The following is a 20,040-nucleotide window of genomic DNA, read 5'->3' as shown; positions in this document are numbered from 1 at the left end:
ATTGAACAGCTGGTGCCTCAGGAAAAAAGTGTACTCATTATTATCATCAATCAATGTTACAATGTAACTAAAATGGTGCAATATTGAAAATGAGTTGCACTATTTGGAGAGATTTACTCATATACTCACAGTCTAGGGATGATGTTCCCTGCATATTGAACAAGCTCATAGAGGTCAGCCACCTTGCGACCTTTGGCAAACTCATCTGTCAAATAGACCTCCAGGTAATGCAGCTCATCTGAGATGGCCATGTCTACAACAAGAATTTAGTACAATAAGTGAAACCTTGACAGATGACATGATGTATAGCAGTTGTTAAAAAGAAATGACAATACAGAACACCATTCTTAAAGCGGAACTCAGTAAGATTTGCGAAGCTCCCCCTACAGTTTCCTTCAGTGTATCACACTGTCATACATACTCCAAGCGCAGCTCTGGACTACAACGACTACAACGCTCACCAGCGCAGTAGTTTTGCAATACAGTACAAGAAAGAGGAGGTGGGTAATTTGCAAATACAGTACACTCAATGGAGGTGGGTAATTTTTGAAATTGTCTTATAAACTCATAATATATACATTGTTTTTGAACTACCGTAATGCATTTTGTCTCTCTCACGTGAACGTGTACATGAAGCGAGATTGTGTCGGGTCGATGCAGCTCAACTTGCAAGTGCTGTTTTTTGGTGTAGACATGCCAGAGGGGGTTAGTACTCACCTCAAACACACCACTACAAGTCAATTAACCATCATAAGGTCTTAGAAAACTATTTATGAATATGAAGGTAAAAAAAGTTACTTAGTTCTGCTTTAAACGCTCAAGAAAATTCTTATTGTTAAACTTAAGGGTGCAAATGTGTTCTGTTCTAGTGAATCATCATTTATAAATAATGCAGAGAATACAATAATACTATTCAACCAAAAAAAAGCCAATAAAATAAATGTATGTGCCATATGCTTGACATTTTTGCTACAATCACTGATTTGGAATTCAAATGTTAAAGTTTTTTTTTTTTAAATGTTTTTTGAAATACGAAGATGGTTTCACTACTTTCCAAGCAAAGTTGCATCTGAATTTGAAGTTGCATCTGAAGATTTTGACATTTTCACATATGAGTTCCAATGGAATGTTATTAAATATTTGTAATTTTTTTTTTGAAACACTAAGACCTTTTCGCTACTTTTCAGATAGTGAAAATGCATTTGAATGTGTCTGAAGTTTCAAAAATAATTTACCCTAATAGGACAAAATTGGTTATAAATGACAACACCCTAAAAAAAGGTTAAAGGTCAGATGTAGAAAACTAAATTTGCAAAATGATTTTTGCCTTTAATATATGTAAAATATATAGTCATTTATTTTTCCTAGCTGTGATTTCATAATTAGTCCCCAAGTACATAATGCAATGAAAACACATACATAGTTCGTAGTAGCTCTTCGGAGAAAGCATAGAAGTCCTCAACTCCCCCAACATATTTGAGGCATGTTTCAGTGCATCCATCAGTTTGTTCTTGTCCTAGATGAAGGAACATAAATACTCATGAACAGAGTAAGGGTGAAGCTTTCACACTGCCATGAGAAATACATTAAGGTGCCTATAAATAAAATCATGTTTTATTTTCCAATTTGCTAAAATCAAGAGGCATCATACTGTTATGGAAATTAACAGGCCTTGGCACGCAGGTTAGCAGCATGTTACGGACACTGTAAACTTGCATGTACTTAACTCACCAAACAGCGCTTCATTTGAAATGACTGAACCTTGACTGCCTGCACAGCTTCATCCAACAGCTTCTCCTGCTCATCCTGGGGTGACTGCTGTGTGGTAGGCTGGAATAAACAAGTGCAGTAAAACAATCAAACTAGGACATGATGTCTCCAAACCTTAAAGTAGTTTTCTTTTTTCAACATCAAAATTTTAGCAAGATTTGTTTATTTCACCAGTCAAAAGCTTGGATTCAAAATTATTACCACTGGCACCAATTATTACACACTATAATAATAGGTGCACCCAGTATTTTTTAACAGTAATAGTTGTCCAACTCATCTATTTTTAAGGATTTAAGCTTAGACCTTTAGATCAAAGGAATTTTTAAGAACATGAGAAACAAATTCAGCTAAGTAAACTTTAGATAGAATATTTACATAACCATTACATTTACATTACATTGTGAAATATTATTAGTTTCACAGACGAGGCTTAGATTAAACCAGGATTAGGTCTTAGGCACAATCCCAATTCTACCCCTTACCCCTTCGCCCTACCAATTTGTTTTGCGCATTCGTGTGAAGGGTTGGGGTGTCTTGATTCTCTTTTGGCTGGAGTGGGAGTGGTAGGGGAAAGGGGAAGGGCCAGAGAGCCCTTCAAAGAAAGATTTTTCGGCACCACGCTTCGAACGAAGGGGTATGAGAAATTTCCCTGCATACACCTACTACAGTGCGGCTAGAATGCGTGTAGTGATCATGGTAATATTTCCTCTCAGGATCGATCACGTATGTGTTACCTGGCTGCCAGTTTCTCTGTAGCTTGCTAAATGCGCAATTTGAATGATGTGAACACAAATGAGTAATACAGTTAAAAGAAATATCCTATCATCCTGCACTGCGTAGTCGCTATTTACATCTCGAATGTAATTACATCCAAAATACAGCGCAAAACAATGTTGGGAGTGAGCATCTGTTAAACGTGCTTGCGCCTGATTTCTGTTGATATGTGCACTTCATTGCTGTTCATACTGGTTAAATGTTACAGGACACTAATAAAAGAAACTAGGTATGATGATGTGTAGTAGTGGTGTCCCATTCCTTAGGGGAATATTTTCACCCCTACACCTTGACCTTGTCACTCTGTTTCAAGGGGCAAGGGGAAGGGCGAAGGGGTATAAAATAGAATTGGGAATGGGCCTTAGTTCATTTAGGACATTTAAGTAGCTTTTATAAATATGCCTTAGAAAAAAAACATTACTGGTGTACATCTTGAGACAAAACAATGGCACTGACATGTTTTAAGATATGTCAGTGCAAGTTGCTTTCAGCTCAAACATACATTATAGTCTGGGACTAGGCTTAAAGGGTTAGTTCACCCAAAAATGAAAATTATGTCATTAATGACTCACCCTCATGTCGTTCCAAACCCGTAAAACCTCCGTTCATCTTCAGAACACAGTTTAAGATATTTTAGATTTAGTCCGAGAGCTTTCTGTCCCTCCATTGAAAATGTATGTACGGTATACTGTCCATGTCCAGAAAGGTAATAAAAACATCAAAGTAGTCCATGTGACATCAGTGGGTTAGTTAAAAGTTTTTGAAGCATCGAAAATACATTTTGGTCCAAAAATAACAAAAACTACGACTTCACTTCCGGGTCTGTTGTATATCCGCCATTACTCCAGAGTGACGCTGCTTCTTCTTCTTCTTTCCTGTTTTACGGCAGTTGGCATCCAGTTTATTGGTGCATTACCGCCCCCTTCTGCTCCGGACAGTGATGCTGATGACATGTTATCTAGTGCACCCGAGCTTCGTTTACAGTCTGAGGGAGACGCACACTGTATTCAAGCTATTCTACATTGTTTGCATTTTGGTATTGCTATATTTTTTAAAATGGTGCGTAGGTGTGCATGTCGCGGATGTCCTAATCGCGTCACTGTCCGGAGCAGAAGGGGGCGGTAATGCACCAATAAGCTGGATGCCAACTGCCGTAAAACAGGAAAGAAGCAGCAGCAGCACTGTGGAGTGAAGGCGGATATACAACAGACCCGGAAGAGAAGACAATGCTGAATAAAGTCATAGTTTTTGTTATTTTTGGACCAAAATGTATTTTCGATGCTTCAAAAACTTCTAATTAACCCACTGATGTCACATGGCCTACTTTTTTATGATGTTTTTATTACCTTTCTGGACACAGACAGTCTACTGTACATACACTTTCAATGGAGGGACAGAAAGCTCTCGGACTAAATCTAAAATATCTTAAACTGTGTTCTGAAGATGAATGGAGGTCTTACAGGTTTGGAACGACATGAGGCTGAATCATTAATGACATAATTTTCATTTTCGGGTGAACTAAAAATTAAGCCTTTCACATGGCTTAAAGGGTTAGTGTTACATGATCCTTCAGAAATCATTCAAATATGCTGATTCGGTGCTCAATGACCATTTTGGTCACACTTTATATTAGGTGTCTTTAACTTCTATGTACTTAAAAAAAAAAGTTAGGTACAGTGTACTTATTGTGTTAATGTTGAATTCCAAAACCCATTTGATGCTATTGCAGTGGGATGTAGGTAAGGTTAGGGACAGGTTTGGTGGTGTGGTCAGATTTAAGGGTGGGTTAACAGTGTAATTATTATAGATGTAATTACAGAAATTTATTACAGCTGTAATTACATGTAGGTATTTAGTATATTGTCAAACCATGTATATACACGATAAGATCATTGTATCAAATTATTAATATTAACGTTAGTACATAGTAATTTAAAAAAAAAAAAATAATGATCAATTTAATGCATCCTTGTTGAATGCTGAAAAAAATTGCCACAACTCTTGAACAGTAATGTATATGTATAAATGACGCTTTCACTTATACATATTCACTAGTGTTCAAATGTTTAATTTCAAATGCTGTAGCTGGTCACTATTTCTCACCATTTTTAATCATATTTTAGCCTTATATACTTCAATTAATTTGTCCTGTGGCATGACAAAGGTATTTTTAAAAGTACAAACATTTTAGAAATAGTTGCAAAACAGCTGTGCATAATTATAAATGAATTAGAAAAATAGTGTTTAAAAATGAAGTACATGAAATATAACACTGCAGAAAATTGCTGCAACCGTTTGAAATGTCAAGCCTAATACACGTGGCACATACTTTTGCCAATTAAAGTTCAGAAAGAATAACTTCAAGAATTGAACAGTGACACTATATCAATCTGTTGATGTCTAATAAATGTATGTAAATTAGATTATCAGTGCACATATAGTAGCTACATAAAGTGTCAGTGGTATACGGACTGGGATGGGGGTGACAGCCGTAATAACAGTCTATGGCACACCTCTGTATTTCCTTTCAAGTCCTAACGACCCATCGTTAGTGGCAGTAACAAACAGTTACACTTTACATGAATAGCAATTTTAAAATAGTTATGATTAACAGTAAGCATAATATATTATGATCTGGTTTGAACCGAATGAATGAACCCGTGACCAAACAGCTTAAATTGAAGCTCATGTTATGCATACCAAACCACTGCCATTATTTAAATGTATGTAATGCACATGATATATATATATATATATATATATATATATATATATATATATATATATATATATTAAAAAACAGATACATATAAACGCATCTTAGAGCACAATACATAAAAAATGCATATATAAACATAACTGTAATGAAGTAACAAGGCTAATGCTAGCATGATTAGCAGTTCAAATTAGCTCATTTTGCACATAACCTGTGGACTTTAATGACATCAAAACATAATGACTGCAAGTTTACTAAACCTGCAGGCCGAATGTTAAATCGCTTGTAGAAAAAAAGCAAGAACTAGGAAATAAACGAGAATAATTGGGTGTTTGTAGGCCTCCGCATCTCAAACGCTAATGCTAACGGCTAACTTCATAGACGCAAAACAGCCAATCAAGAGATCTCAGTGTCCCTCTGACACTACCGCCGCTATAAACAACTTAACGGCGCATATAAAAGAGCCAGAATGCAGTCTATACATGCGATGATCCTAATATCTTACCATGATTATCAGGTATGTTAGAGGAAACACTGGATGACCCCCCTCTGAATGTGTCGTGTCATGTGACTAGTGCTGCTGTTCCGCCTTACGACGACCGCAGCCCATACAAAACAACACAACACAAGCCTCGAGAGCTTTATAATTCATCTCTAAAACTCTGTGGAAACAACATTGAGAACTACAATAAAATCATTAGCTTTGTTGTCATTACACAACTGAAGGAAAGGTGTTAAGAAAAACAAAGTTTATCTGAACAACATTAAATTTGCATCTAATATAAAAAAAATATTTATATTGTATACTTCGTTTAAACATATATGGTATCATATGTCGAATAATTAAAACTAGTTACGGTTTATTTGAATATTACCAGTACGACACTGTCCACGCCCATTTTCTTGACCCACCAATGACAGGTCAGAACGTTCATTTCTGGTGTGACACGTGTTTGTTTCCCGCGAAATCAGCCAGTCTCTGTGTGAAGATTGCTGGAAGGATTCTGTTGTTTCGCGGTTGTGAGAGGATCGAACAATTTTACAAATGGATAAAGAGTTATTTCGTAAGCTAGCTTCAAAGATCGGGATAACAGCTGTTAAAGTATTGAGGTAAGTGTATCAGTGTGGAAACCACTCGCTTGTTTTGGGAAGACATTGCTTCAATCAGAAGTGAGCGTGTCAATATAACAACAGAAACTAATTCGGATTCATTTTCAGTCAAGCAGAAGAGTACATGCGACTATCCCAAGTGAAATGTGTTGGACTGGGTTCTGTGACAGCCACCAGCAAGGCCCTTATTTGCCTTGAGTTGGCAGCGACTTCAATGAAATTTCCTGTAGACAAGGCAAGATCCCTTTCCCTTTGTGTTTTGATGTGTAACATAAGCATACAAACCTTAACCTAAGTAAATCAAGTATGCTATAATCTAATGTAATATGCCAATTAGACTTTATTTTTTTTGCATTCTCACATTTTTTTTTTTTTTTTTTTTTGTCTCTTCACTTTATTTATCTACTAACAATAGTTATAGTGACTATGCATCCATCACCGGTAAATTGTCATTTCAAATACTTGAAATACTTTTTGTTTTGTTTTTTTCTCCCTTGAAAGTCATGAAAATTAGCAACACAGTGTCATTAGTGTCATCCCGTCTCAAATCATGTGTAATAAAATGGCTTTCTACATGGAAATTATTCTTATTCATATTTATCTTAAATAACTGGCCTACTCCTTTGTAATGCTAAGACTATTTTTGCTACAATTGTATCTATTTTAAATGCACAAAAATAGCATAATTCAGACAAAATGACAACTTGGTTGGCAATGAATAGAAATGTCTCTTTCTTAATGCATCACGTGTCATGTAATATGAAGAATGGTCGTCCACTGTATAACTTAGAAAAAAGGGGGAAAAAATCTATTTGTGTTGTGGAAATGCAATGGTAACTGTGAGACAACTGTTTTGAAAAATCAATAAAAATAATTCTTTGCACAATAAACATTGAATGGTTTACACTATATATTTAACATATATAGTTAAACATGTTTTCTTGCAATAAATGTACATATTAATATTCTTTCAATGTTCTGATGGATAGGAGTATGCCATCAAACTATCTGGACTGAGTCCTAAGGTTTACTCCAGCAATTTGAAGGCTATGGAGTGCATGCTGGGCCTGCAGTCAAACCTGGGTCTCAGAGATCTTGCAGTGCAGTATGGGTGTTTGGAAGCAGTTAAAGTGGCCTCTCAGATCCTTCAACGGTGAGACTTCACATTGCATTTTTTAGGGCCCTATGAAATTCGTTTTATTTTTTCCCAAATTCCATTTTATTTTTATTTTTTTATTTTATTTTATTATTATTTTTTTAACTCCATTTTAAAGGGGTCATGAACTGCGTTTTATTGTTTTATAATGTTTCCAGGGGTGCACTTATAATGTTAGTATGCTTTTTACATCCAAAATTGTCATAACTTTTTTTTTTTTCCTACCCTAATTTTAGCCCTCTGGTTTGAATGCTTTGTTTTAAGGGGCGTGTCTGCTGTCTGCTGTGAGTAAACGCCCACTGCTGTGATTGGCTAATGTATTTCCATTTGAAATTGCCAAGTATTACTCTCTCTTTTAGTGCGTTTTTACTATTACAGCTCTCAAGGTTAACTAATCGTGAAAAGTGTTGCATTACATTTAGATCTATGGCATTATATTTAGATTGTGGCATGAAAGGTTGCAGAGATGAACACTGTGTAGCCGATCACAGACATGTTGAGTACATGAAAACAGTGATCTTGTCATTGCAACTCAATTTCTGTACACTAACAAATGCTTTCACCTTCACTAACAGTGCAAACACGATATAACTAAGAGATTAGTTGAATAAAACGTTAGTTTTGCGCGTCAGTCACTGATAAACTCGCACTGTTTAATTGACAGCTTCAGTGTGCGCTGCTCCAACGATTGCAAAGGGGACTTTCTTTGATCGCTTTCTTTATATAATTTAATCACCGTTAAATAACTGATTATTTTCATCCTACTAAGAAACAACGCAAGTTGACGTTTAGTCACGGGTTTGATTTACTGACACACAGACAAAGATCATCTGACTGTACATGAATCATTACATATCAGATCAGGCATTAGAATTAACACAGATACTTGCATGTTGTGTTACTGTTGATTCCAGGCACTGCACAATATTTTGTAATCCTCAACGGCATGTTTATTGATTGGTAGCTCGATCTGGTTTAGCACCACACAGGTTACTTAGCCTACCTATTCTATTGCATGTCATGCGCGAATTGGTGGGCGGGGCTAAACGGGCAGTGATGAAGTAGGCGTTAATCTTCTTCTGTGGAGGCGGTGCTTGCTGCCCTTTGACGTCATAGATCCCCACTTTGAAAATCCTGTTGTTTGCTGGGTCTGGTGTCAATAAAAGCTTTTATTGGACTAACAAGGAAGTTTTCAGCTGTAAAACTTACAGGATATTTTTATAGTATGATGACCTCTTATATGTCAAAAGCTCAAGGAAAATTTGATTTCTCAGTTCATAACCCCTTTAATGGTTAATTAAATTTTAGTAATCAGAAAGCATGTCTAATTAATTGAAATCATGAAACTTATACAATTTAACAAATAATTTTAAGGCTCTATGAAATATGTTTTTTCCCCCTCAAATTCCGTTTTTTTTTTAATTTATTTTATTAACCAAATGTTTTAAGTTGTCTGGATTCCATTTTAATGGTTTAATTAAATTTTAATAATCAAAAAGCATATAGTTAATTAATTCATTAATTGAATTAATTGAATTCATATAAACAACATTTATTTATTTTATTTTTATTGTTCTTCAGAAATTCTGTGCTGTGTATTTGAATTTTTCTGGCAATCAAATTAAGGCATAAAACATAAATTAAATTAATCTATTAATCATATGAAATTAAACAAACTTTATTTTGTCAAACATAGTGTTGCAGTTGCAACAACTGAGATTTATTGTTTACGGTTTCTGTTTTTATGACTGGATTCCACAATTCTGTCTACGTTTTCTGCATTTTGGGAATCATAGGGCCCTATGCAGTCAGCTTGTATTGATTCTGAATGACTTGATTTAAACTGTTTATTCATTTAAGGTATGAGACCAGTTTGCCCGCTGCTCAGCAACAAGACCTTGACCTGTCTAAACCTCTTTTCACCACAGCAGCTCTATATGCAGCATGCAAGTGAGTATTTGAAGCCCTGAAATCTGCTGTAATGACACATCACTAGAGCATGTGAGCAGAGCAGTAATATTGCCTCTGGAGCAGAGAGCTCCTTTCCCAAGATTTCACTCCATTCGCTCAGAGCTGCTCGCTCGACCCAGAATGCTATTTGTGATCATTCTGGTTTGAGAATATGTAAAATAAGCAATAGGTCTAAGGTTATGTTACTCTCAAATATTGTTTTAATGAAGTTGTGAACCTTAAACATAGCCAAAATGCACAGTAAACATCAAAGTTAAGAATTAAGAAAGAGAAATTGAAAGGGAGTGTGGAGAAACTCAGTTATCAAATATTCATTTTGTGATCTACTATCAGCAGTTCTTTTGTTTCAGATGATAAGAGCAAATCATTAGTAACTCTAATGAGAGCAGTCTTAGAACTATGGTACGGTTTAAATCCTGACTGGAAATCCTCACAGATACTATTTCTTTCTAAAAAGGAACATAGTTGTGATGAAACTGCCTTTTCTAGTATTTTTGATAGAAAAGTGAGATTTGAAATCAGCCTGTAATTGACTAATTCTCTAGGATCAAGTTGTGGTTTTTTAATAAGAGGTTTAATAACAGCCAGCTTAAAGGTTACGTAACAGTCGGGGTGTACACCCCCAATATTTGCATATGCCAGCCCATGTTCCCAACATTATGAAAGGCATTAGACAAGGGCAGAACGTTTGGATCTGTGCAGAGCTGAATCAACAGACTAGTTAAGTAAGCAAGGACATTAGCAAAAAATGGCAGATGGAGCGATAATAACTGACATGATTCTTGATAACATGATATTTTTAGTGATATTTGTAAATTGTCTTTCTAAATGTTTCGTTAGCATGTTGCTATAACTGTTAAATGTGGTTAAAGTTATCATCGTTTCTTACTGTATTCACGGAGACAAGAGCTGTCGCTATTTTCATTATTAAACACTTGCGGTCTGTATAATTCATAAACACAACTTCTTTCTTTATAAATCTCTCCAACAGTGTAGCATTAGCCGTTAGCCACGGAGCACAGCCTCAAACTCATTCAGAATCAAATGTAAACATCAAAATAAACACTGTACTTACACGATTAGACATGCTGCATGACGAACACTTTGTAAAAATCCATTTTGAGGGTTATATTAGCTGTTTGAACTTTTTTATGTTAAGACAAGCGCGAGCTATTGGGGCGTGGAGCACCAGATTTAAAGGGCCACACACTCTGAATCGGCTTATTTCTAATTATGCCCCAAAATATATGGGGTGTTTTTAGCTGAAACTTCAGACACATTCAGGGGACACCTTAGACTTATATTACATCTTTTAAAAAAAAGTTCTAGGGCACCTTTAAAAGTTTTTGGTACGTATCCTAGTGATAAAGAAGGATTAACAATATTAAGAAGAGGATCCATGACCTCCGTAAGCATCTCTTTCAATAGGTTAGTCAGTAAAGGGTCTAACATACATGTTGTTGATTTTGATTTAACAAGTTTAGACAATTCTTCCTCTCCTAAAGCAGACAATGAATTGAATTTTTCCTCAGGGACACTACAATGCACTGTCTGACACAATACTGTAGTAGACGGTTGCATGGTTATAATTTTCTCTCTAATATTATCAATCTTGCAAGTAAAGAAGTTCATAAAGTCATTACTGCTATGCTCTTTGGAAACATCAGAAGTTGAAGCTTTATTGTTAATTTAGCCACTGTATCAAATAAATACCTAGGGTTATGTTTATTTTCTTCTAAAAGTTTTGAAAAATAGGCAGATCTAGCAGTTTTTAAGGCCTTTGCTATCTAGATGGAAGAGCTAGGAAGTTTCAAGGAGTTTTTTTTATTTTTGTTGTTGTCTGTCAGAGTGGATCTAAACGGATCTATCCATAAGAACGGATCTAAATGGATCTTCCTCACAAGATAGGACCGCTGTCTAGCTCTACCTGTTAAGGCACTTCAAACTGATAAACAAAGTTTCAATCATCCCCTTTTGCCAAGACACCTCAAACTGCGCCACACAGCCCTAATCCCCCCTCCGGATATATCTTATCTATGCAATGCAGTTCAAATTTCCCCTTTGGAAAGTGTTCTGACTGCAATCCAGAGATATCTTAATCATGCACCACAGCTCAAAATTTCCCCATGGTTTGTCCCCTTATACAAATGTACCAAATTTTAACCTAATCACTTTCTTCCTAATTCTCCCAGCTCTTTCAACCAGACAGCAATATTTAAAATTCATTAAAAGTCAGAAATAACAAGATGATACATAAAATATATAAAATACATTAAAAATGAAATAAAAACAGGAAAAGGAATTAAAAGAATAATAAAAGAAATATAATATAATATATATAATAATATATATAATATATAATATAATAATAAAATAATATAATAATAAAAGAAAATAGCTGCGGCTGGCATAACAGCTAAAAGCAGACTCTCCTTGCTTTGAGTGAACCCTTGGTATTTCTAAGTGACTTGATCCTGATGATCTGAGTGATCTGTTCGGTTTATATTCTATGAGCATATCTGCCATGTATTGAGGTCCTAGGCCTTTGAGTGATTTATAAACAAGTAACAGTACTTTAAAATCAATTGTAAATGCAACTGGAAGCCAGTGCAAGGACCTAAGGACTGGTGTGATGTGTTTGTTTTCTGGTTCTGCTCAGAATCCTGGCAGCAGCATTTTATACGAGCTGCATCTGTCTTATGGTCTTTTTGGGAAGACCAGTAAGGAGTCCATTACAATAATCCACCCTGCTGGTGATGAAAGCATGAACAAGTTTCTCTAAGTCTTGACTGGAGACAAAGCATCTAATTCTTGCAATATTTTTGAGATGATAATATGCTGATTTAGTTATTGTATTTACATGGCTACTGAAACTCAGGTCTGACTCCAAAATCACACCAAGATTCCTGACTTGATTTTTAATTGTTTGACCCCTAGAGTGAATGTAAATGTTCACTTTGAGAACTTCATCTTTCTTTCCAAACACAATGATTTCAGTTTTGTCTTTGTTTAACTGAAGGAAGTTTAGGCACATCCAATGTTTAATTTCATCAATGCACTGGCACAGGAAGTCAATGGGGCTGTAGTCGTTAGGTGATAGGGCTAGGTAAATCTGGGTGTCATCAGCATAGCTGTGATATGCAATTTGGTTCTTTTTCATTATTTGGCTCAGTGGCAGCATATATAAGTTGAACAGGAGGGGTGCAAGTATTGATTCTTGAGGGACTCCGCATGTCATGGATGTCCACTCTGACTTATGGTCACTGATACTCACATAATAACCTCTCCCTTCTAAGTATGACCGGAACCATTTAAGGACCATTCCAGAAAGCCCAACCCAGTTTTCCAGCCTGTCAAAAAGAATGTTGTGATCGACAGTGTCAAACGCAGCACTGAGGTCGAGTAGAACCATATGAATGAAGAGTTTACACCAAAACCAGTATTGTTTCTGGTCGGTATTGAAAAGTCGTTTATTAATTTTGCGCAAAATGCGATATCCATCTTATTCTGTCATGTTTTCTAACTTTCTTTCCAAAACGTGACAAACGCCGGTCTCCCTTCTCTGCAATATGCGATATATCCACTCAACCAATCACAGCGCACCATTCCATGCACTGTAAACAGTAATGGCGGCGCTCTGAATACACCCGGCATCCTAGTTTTCCTTATCTGCTTTGTACTTTGTGATCAACAAGAACAGAAAAATTAATAATTTTGATTGAACCTGTGGTGGTTTCTGCGGTGGGGAAGAAACGTAAGTCATCAAAATGTAATCATTTACTTGAGGAGATTAAGAAGATGAGGCACTTGAGTCGGGAGGAGGAAAAATGCCGTCTGTTGCTTGCTCCACAACAGCATCAAACTTCTGTCACAGTCCCCAAAACTGAATCATGAACAGTTTTTAAAAGTCGCTTTAATACCAATGTACTCGGCAAATGTTTATTTTAACCTTGCCGCTTTCTTGGTAAAGAAAACACATTTTTATGAGCAGAGAGGTGGCTGTGAAAATAAATCTGCATTGTTTATCCTTTTGATCTTTCATTCCAAAAATTATAACCTATCATTGAAGAAAAACAATTGAAAATGGGGGGAAAAGCTCATTATGAAAAAGGTTTTTCTCTAGTTCACGTTGACCACAATTATTGGCACCCAATTATTGCAACGTCCTTTTCCCAAGATAACAGCTCTAAAATGCCTGGTGAGTCTGGAGAACACCTGACAAGAGAGACCATTCCTTCATACAGATTCTCTCCAGATCCTTCAGATTCCAGCTCCATGTTGGTGCTTCTTCTCTTCAGCTCACTCCACTCATTTTCTTTAGGGTTCAGGTCAGAGGACTGGGATGGCCATGGCAGAAGCTTCATTTTGTGCTCAGTGAACATTGTGTTGGTTTTGATGTTTGTTTTGGATCATTGTCCCGATGAAAGATCCAATCACGGCCCATTATAAGATTTCTAGCAGAAGCGATCAGGTTTTGATTTTTTTTATCTGTTGGTATTTGATAGAATCCCTGATACCATGTATCTGAACAAGATGTCCAGGACCTCCAGTGGATAAATAGGCCCACAACATTAAAGATCCAGCAGTATATTTAACCGTGGGCATGGGGTACTTTTTATCCATGTGTGCACCAAATCCATCTGGTGGGTTTTCTGCCAAAAAGCTTTTTTTTTTTTTAAGTTTCATCTGACCATAGAAGCAGATCCCTTTTGAAGTTCCAGTCTTGTCTGACAACTGAATATGCTGGAGATTGTTTCTGGATGAGAACAGAGGATTTTTCTTAAAATCCTCCCGAACAACTTAGGGATGGATGTAGGTGCTGTTTGATGATTTATTTATTTATTTTATTTTTTAAGCTTCCTGAGACTCAAGACTCAACTAATCTATGCAATTCTCCAGCTGCGATCATTTGAGAGTTTTTGTCCACTCAAACTTTCTTCCTCACCGCGCATTAGAACGATTTAGATACACGTCCTCTTCCAGGCAGATTTGTAACATTTTTAGTTGATTGAAATTTCTTAATAATTGCCCTTATAGTGGAAATTTATTAAATCTATTTTGTGAAGCTCAACAATCTTTTTCTGAACATCAGAGCTATATTCTTTTTCTCATTGTGATGAATGATTAAGGGAATTTGGCCTTTGTGTTTACACATATTTGTACTCCTGTGGAAAAGGAAGTCATGGCTGGATAATTTCATGTTCCTATTCACACTGGTGTGCTAAAAAATGTAAATATGAATGGGAATATACTTCAGAGATATTTTACTCATAAGAATTTATAGGGGTGCCAATAATTGTGGCCAACATGTATTGGAGAAAAACATTTATTTCGCACACGCTTGACGCCATCTGAACCAAATAAGTTTATCTTGGTCTCATCAGACAAAATACTGGACAAAATATAACCATTTAGCCATTAAAAACACAAAATCAAGGAAAAAACGGCAGACAGACAAATCTTGTGGTCTCGCGAATCCAGCCACTTCGCTTCTGAAATGATTCTGGTGTGAGTTGACACCGTACAGAGGACTGAACAAAACCTTGCCGGAGCCGTAACGCGCCGCAGACGCGTGCAGTGTAATCAAGGCTTAGCAATGCTCTGGTATGGTCTAAGACTTAGAATATAGTGCAGAATGTGGACTGTTTTATGGTGCCTTTCTAGTGGTTATAGTATTTGTCCTTTCGGGAGCTTGACAACTGTCATTTTATGGAATAGAGGTCCGATTGTGGAAAAGAGTGTAAAAATTCTTGTTAATGAAAAATACAGCATATTAGAATGATTTCTGAATGATCATGTGACTTAGCTGAATTCTCAGCATCATTACTCCAGTCCTTTGATCACAGGAATAAATTACATTTTACAAAAAGTCAAATAGCTGTTTTTGTGGATTTAATTTTCGATCAAATAAATTCCGCCTTCCTCTTTCAAATACATTAAAGAAGTCTTATTTCAAACTTTTGATCGCCAGTGTGTAAAATAATGCATGTGAAATAATGAACAAATTATATTTTATTTTAGACACTTTCCTAACATAGGACATAGGCTAGGCTACTTGAATATGGAAGTTGCTGGTTTTGCCATGTTTTAGTGCAAAACCAGTGAGTTAGTGAGTTTAATTAATCATTTTCAAATGATTGTTAAATGTCTGAAGAAATCCTGACAACAGACCACAGACATTATTAGAGTTTTTGCCTCTGTAATTTGTCTGTAGAATTATTCTCAGATCAATAGACTATGTAAATTTACTATAACTCATTAGTCATATATATATAATATACGTTACTACGGGCCGGCCCACATTGTCCAGCGGCCCACCGGCAAAACTCCCGTTACTCCAGATGGCCAGTCCGCCCCTGCGTGTCAAAGTAACATCCACATGGATGACAGGACCCAAGGTTTCCCAGCAGAACATTGCCCAAAGCATCACTCTGCCTCCACCGGCTTGCCTTCTTCCCATAGTGCATCCTGGTGCCATGTGTTCCCCAGATAAGCAACGCACACACACCCGGCTATGTGATGTAAAAGAAAACATGATTCATCAGATGGTACTTTCTGCGGCGGACGGGTCAGCATGGACACCCTGACTGATCTATGGCTATGCATACCCATAACAACAAACTGCGATGCACTGTGTATTCTGACACCTTTCTATTTGATCCATCTCAAATTGCTCAAGAAGTTAATGCTGGTTCTAAGTCAGACATTCGGGTATCTGCCGCAGTAGTGATTGGGTCAAAACGCTATGGCAAGTGTATTTCTGGACAAAGTTAAATTTTCACAGCTGAAGCTTGTGCATTACGTCTAGCTCTTGAACAAATAGAGAAGGAACAACATAATTTTTTAATTTACACAGATTCTAAATCCTGCCTACAAGCACTTGATTCTTTGAAAACTGAACATCCTATAATTATCAACATAATAGGAAAAGTGGACTCTTTAAAGAAACAAGATTTTAATGTTGCTTTTTGTTGGATACCAGGCCATATGGGATTGACTGCTAATGAACAAGCAGATAAAGCAGCAAAGGAAGCACTTTATTTGGAAATGACAGAAAGTAAAATACCAGCATCTGACGTTAAACCCATATTGAACCTGTACATTTACAATAAATGGCTAATGGAATGGAACGAATGTGTAAATAACAACAAATTATATGAGGTGAATCCAGTTTTAAATCGAGGAGTTATTATTTTGAAAACAGATGATAACAGTGATAGTTCGCTAACCAGACAGTTGACAGTAGCCATTGACTTCCATAGTAGGAAAAAAAACTATTGTCTGGTTACATCAACTGTTTGGTTACCAACATTTCAAAATATCTTTTTGTGTTCAACAGAAGAAAGACACTCATACAGGTTTGGAACAACTTGAGGGTGAGTATATTACAGAATATACATTTTGGGGGGGGGTAAAATATCCCTAAATGTCAGATTGGGATTTGAGCTTGGGCCGTGAGCGATTGAGTGGAGCGCACTGTCGTAGAGCGGAATATTGAGCGGAGCGTTACACTTCGCTATGCTTCGCTCCCAAATAATGGATGGTTCAAAAATACTTGTTAATGGATGATTAGGTGTTTGACACTCACATTAGATATAAATATTGATGGGAGCTCAATTGTCTCTTGAAAACCTGGTTAAGCTCTTCACATTGCCAGTGTGGTCAAAATACAGTGAAGCCAAAAGTACTAAGGGTATGAGAAGTGTATTACATAAGTGTATTTATTACATAAGGATTAATTTGGAGCTTAATTTACATTTGGAAAGGTCAAATCTTGGATTGGCCATCACATGTTTGTTAAATTAAGTCATGTTTGTTCCCTGTCCTTAGAGTATAATATGCAGATAACCTAGTTCTATGATAGCGAGTGCTTAGAGAAGGAATGCCACGTTCTTTTATAAAGGTGATAATGATTTAAGACTGGCCAAATCCAACTGTACTGAGACTGTGTGACTGTGTTGGGCTATTGTTATCTAACCAAAATCTGTTACTGTACAATAATAAACAACTCAAGCTCCCAGATGGGGCAAAAGGATTTTATGCATGTCAACAAGCCAAAGAAATCTCAAAATCTAACCTGCACCTGGTTTGCATCTAATTTATTGAAAATGGAAAAATAAATTGGTTCTGTCCTTCCTCTTTGAAGGTGCATGAAAATCAGAACTGACAGGAAATTAGCCTCTTCATCTGGAGCAAAGAAGGGCATCTTTGACCGGCTATGCGCACAGTTTCAGAAATTTGGACAGGAGATCAGCAGTAAGTGTGACTAAAGCTTTTTAGAAAATGACACATTGCCTAATTAAAGTGAATAATGGCACAAAGACATTGTTGTGGGAGGTCTTGGTCTTATTTTATGTTTAACAAAGATGATGTAATTGAAGGTGCACAACTTTTAATCTTTTTTTTTTTTTTTTTTTTGTATTAAAGAAAATATTACTTCAAAGAGATCTTTCCTGAAGAAAAACATTTTCAATGGTTACCATGGCTACAGACATATCAGAATTAGACAAATATTTTTTTGTAGTTGAACATCAAAGAGCAGCATGTTTTTATTCTCAAGCACTTAAGTTGTGACATTAAAGGGATAGTTCACCCAAAAATGAAAATTTGATGTTTATCTGCTTACCCCCAGTGCATCCAAGATGTAGGTGACTTTTTTTTCTTCAGTCGAACGCAAATTATGATTTTTAACTGCAACCGCTGCCGTCTGTCAGTCAAATAATAGCAGTAGATGGGAACTTCAACTATAACAGTAAATAAAACTTGCTTAGACAAATCAAAATTAAAACCTGCGGCTCGTGACGACACATTAATGTCCTAAGACACGAAACGATCGGTTTGTGCGAGAAACCGAACATTATTTATATAATTTTTTACCTCTAATACACCACTATGTCCAACTTCGTTCAGCTTCCTGTTAGTGAGGTCAAAAAACACGTTCTGTTGACGGAAGTGATGTCTCGCCCATATACTTCAATGAGCGCAAGACATCACTTCCGTTGTCAGAGCGCCATCAGACCTCACTAGCCGGAAGCTGAACGCAGTTGGACACAGTGGTGTATTAGAGGTAAAAAATTATATAAATACTGTTCGGTTTCTTGCACAAACTGATCGTTTCGTGTCTTAGGACATCAATGTGCCGTCACGAGCCGCAGGGTTTAATTTGGATTTGTCTATGGAAGTTTTTTCGACTCTTATTGTTCAAGTTCCCAATCACTGCTATTATTTGACTGACAGACGGCAGCGGTGGCAGTTAAAAATCATAATTTGCGTTCGACTGAAGAAAAAAAGTCATCTACATCTTGGATGCCCTGGGGGTAAGCAGATAAACATCAAATTTTCATTTTTGGGTGAACTATCCCTTTAAGCAGATTGATTCACTCTAATATCTCTGTACCCTTAGATGAGGCTTCATCTTTGGAGAAACCAGTCAAAACTGCTCAAAAGAGGCAGAAGACTCTCACTGAACTGCTAGAAACAGAAGACGATTGTAAGAAAGCCCACCTGCATGTCACAAATAATAATGTCAAATTATTATTTCTACCCATCAGTTGCCATTATGTGCAGTGGATGATTATCTATGTAACCTTTCTGTTCTAAAGCATGCCTTCAACCTGTGGGGGAAAAAAACAATTTTTCTCAGATCAATAAGACTAATAATGAATACTTCTCGATGTAATAGATAGAACATATCTGTCATGTTAGATGATAAAAGTAATTGTCTTTCTGGGTTTTTTCCAGATGGGAAGCCTGCAACATCTCCTAAGCAAGAGCGAGTTGAAAAGACAGAGGAGGAAGAGACACAACATTATGAGGAGTGGAAAAGAAAAATCCTTGAAAATGCATTAAAAGCGAAGGCTGTAGATTCTTGAACTCTAAGGTTTTAAGTTTCCAGTTTATTTAATTATGGTTCTGCATAATGTCAACTTTGAGTTGGATTTAGTATTCTACTAAGAGAAGTTGCCTGCCCCCCTCTGGCTTTTTGTGTTTGTTTCATCCTTATACAGACATTCCCAGAGGAATTGAGGCGCACTCGTTTTTTTATTGCCATTTGCCAGGTCAAAGACTATTGCTATTTTAGATATTGTGCAAAGATTTACCAACTGTTAAGTTCCTCATTTTAGATAATGTATTGAAAACGACAAGATTTGTCATTCATTAATTTAGTTTGAGTGCTAATGTTTGAATTTGTGTTTAGTCCATTATGGTTTTGGATGATTGTGTATGATTGTGTATGGTGAAAATATGACTTCATTTGTTTTCTGTGGTATTCCTTTGAATCACATTAAAATCTCATAGGAGGTTTATAATGCATTCAAGATCATCTAGATGTGTTTTATCAATTTGTTTCAATAATACATGGCTCATCTGCTTCCAGTTTGATTTTAATATGAATAAAATGTGTTCGCGACAATTAAATTCTCTTTCTTTGTCTTAATTAAACATTTTCTACAGAGGCAATTTGTGACAATATTGTAAAAAAAAAAAAAAAAAATACCCAAAACAATGATTTCAAGAGCAGAACCACCTTTGGTTATGCCAT

At 36.3% G+C, this 20,040-nt stretch overlaps 2 protein-coding genes across 2 annotated transcripts in view; one reads left to right on the top strand and one right to left on the bottom strand.

Moving 5' to 3' along the window:
* vps35 (VPS35 retromer complex component) overlaps positions 1-5,893 on the bottom strand; it is a 42,872-nt gene extending 36,979 nt beyond the window's left edge. The window contains exons 1-4 of the mRNA XM_067402097.1: positions 5,766-5,893; positions 1,732-1,830; positions 1,420-1,516; positions 130-253 (exon numbers count right to left, since the gene is read on the bottom strand). Coding sequence (XP_067258198.1) covers positions 130-253; positions 1,420-1,516; positions 1,732-1,830; positions 5,766-5,768 — 323 coding nt within the window. The 5' untranslated portion in view covers positions 5,769-5,893. The remainder of the gene's footprint in view (positions 1-129; positions 254-1,419; positions 1,517-1,731; positions 1,831-5,765) is intronic.
* Positions 5,894-6,227: 334 nt separating this feature from the next.
* On the top strand, positions 6,228-20,020 carry orc6 (origin recognition complex, subunit 6). Its single transcript, XM_067402096.1, has 7 exons — positions 6,228-6,370; positions 6,479-6,605; positions 7,360-7,523; positions 9,387-9,476; positions 17,644-17,753; positions 18,901-18,987; positions 19,239-20,020. Exons 1-7 carry the CDS (start codon positions 6,306-6,308, stop codon positions 19,367-19,369), a joined length of 774 nt encoding a protein of 257 aa, XP_067258197.1. The 5' UTR covers positions 6,228-6,305; the 3' UTR covers positions 19,370-20,020.
* Positions 20,021-20,040: the final 20 nt, after the last annotated feature.

This window comes from Chanodichthys erythropterus, chromosome 11 (assembly GCF_024489055.1).
Source record: "Chanodichthys erythropterus isolate Z2021 chromosome 11, ASM2448905v1, whole genome shotgun sequence".
Taxonomy (NCBI): domain Eukaryota; kingdom Metazoa; phylum Chordata; class Actinopteri; order Cypriniformes; family Xenocyprididae; genus Chanodichthys; species Chanodichthys erythropterus.
Note: the sequence above shows the minus strand (reverse complement) of the source record. Positions and strands in the feature narration are given on the sequence as shown.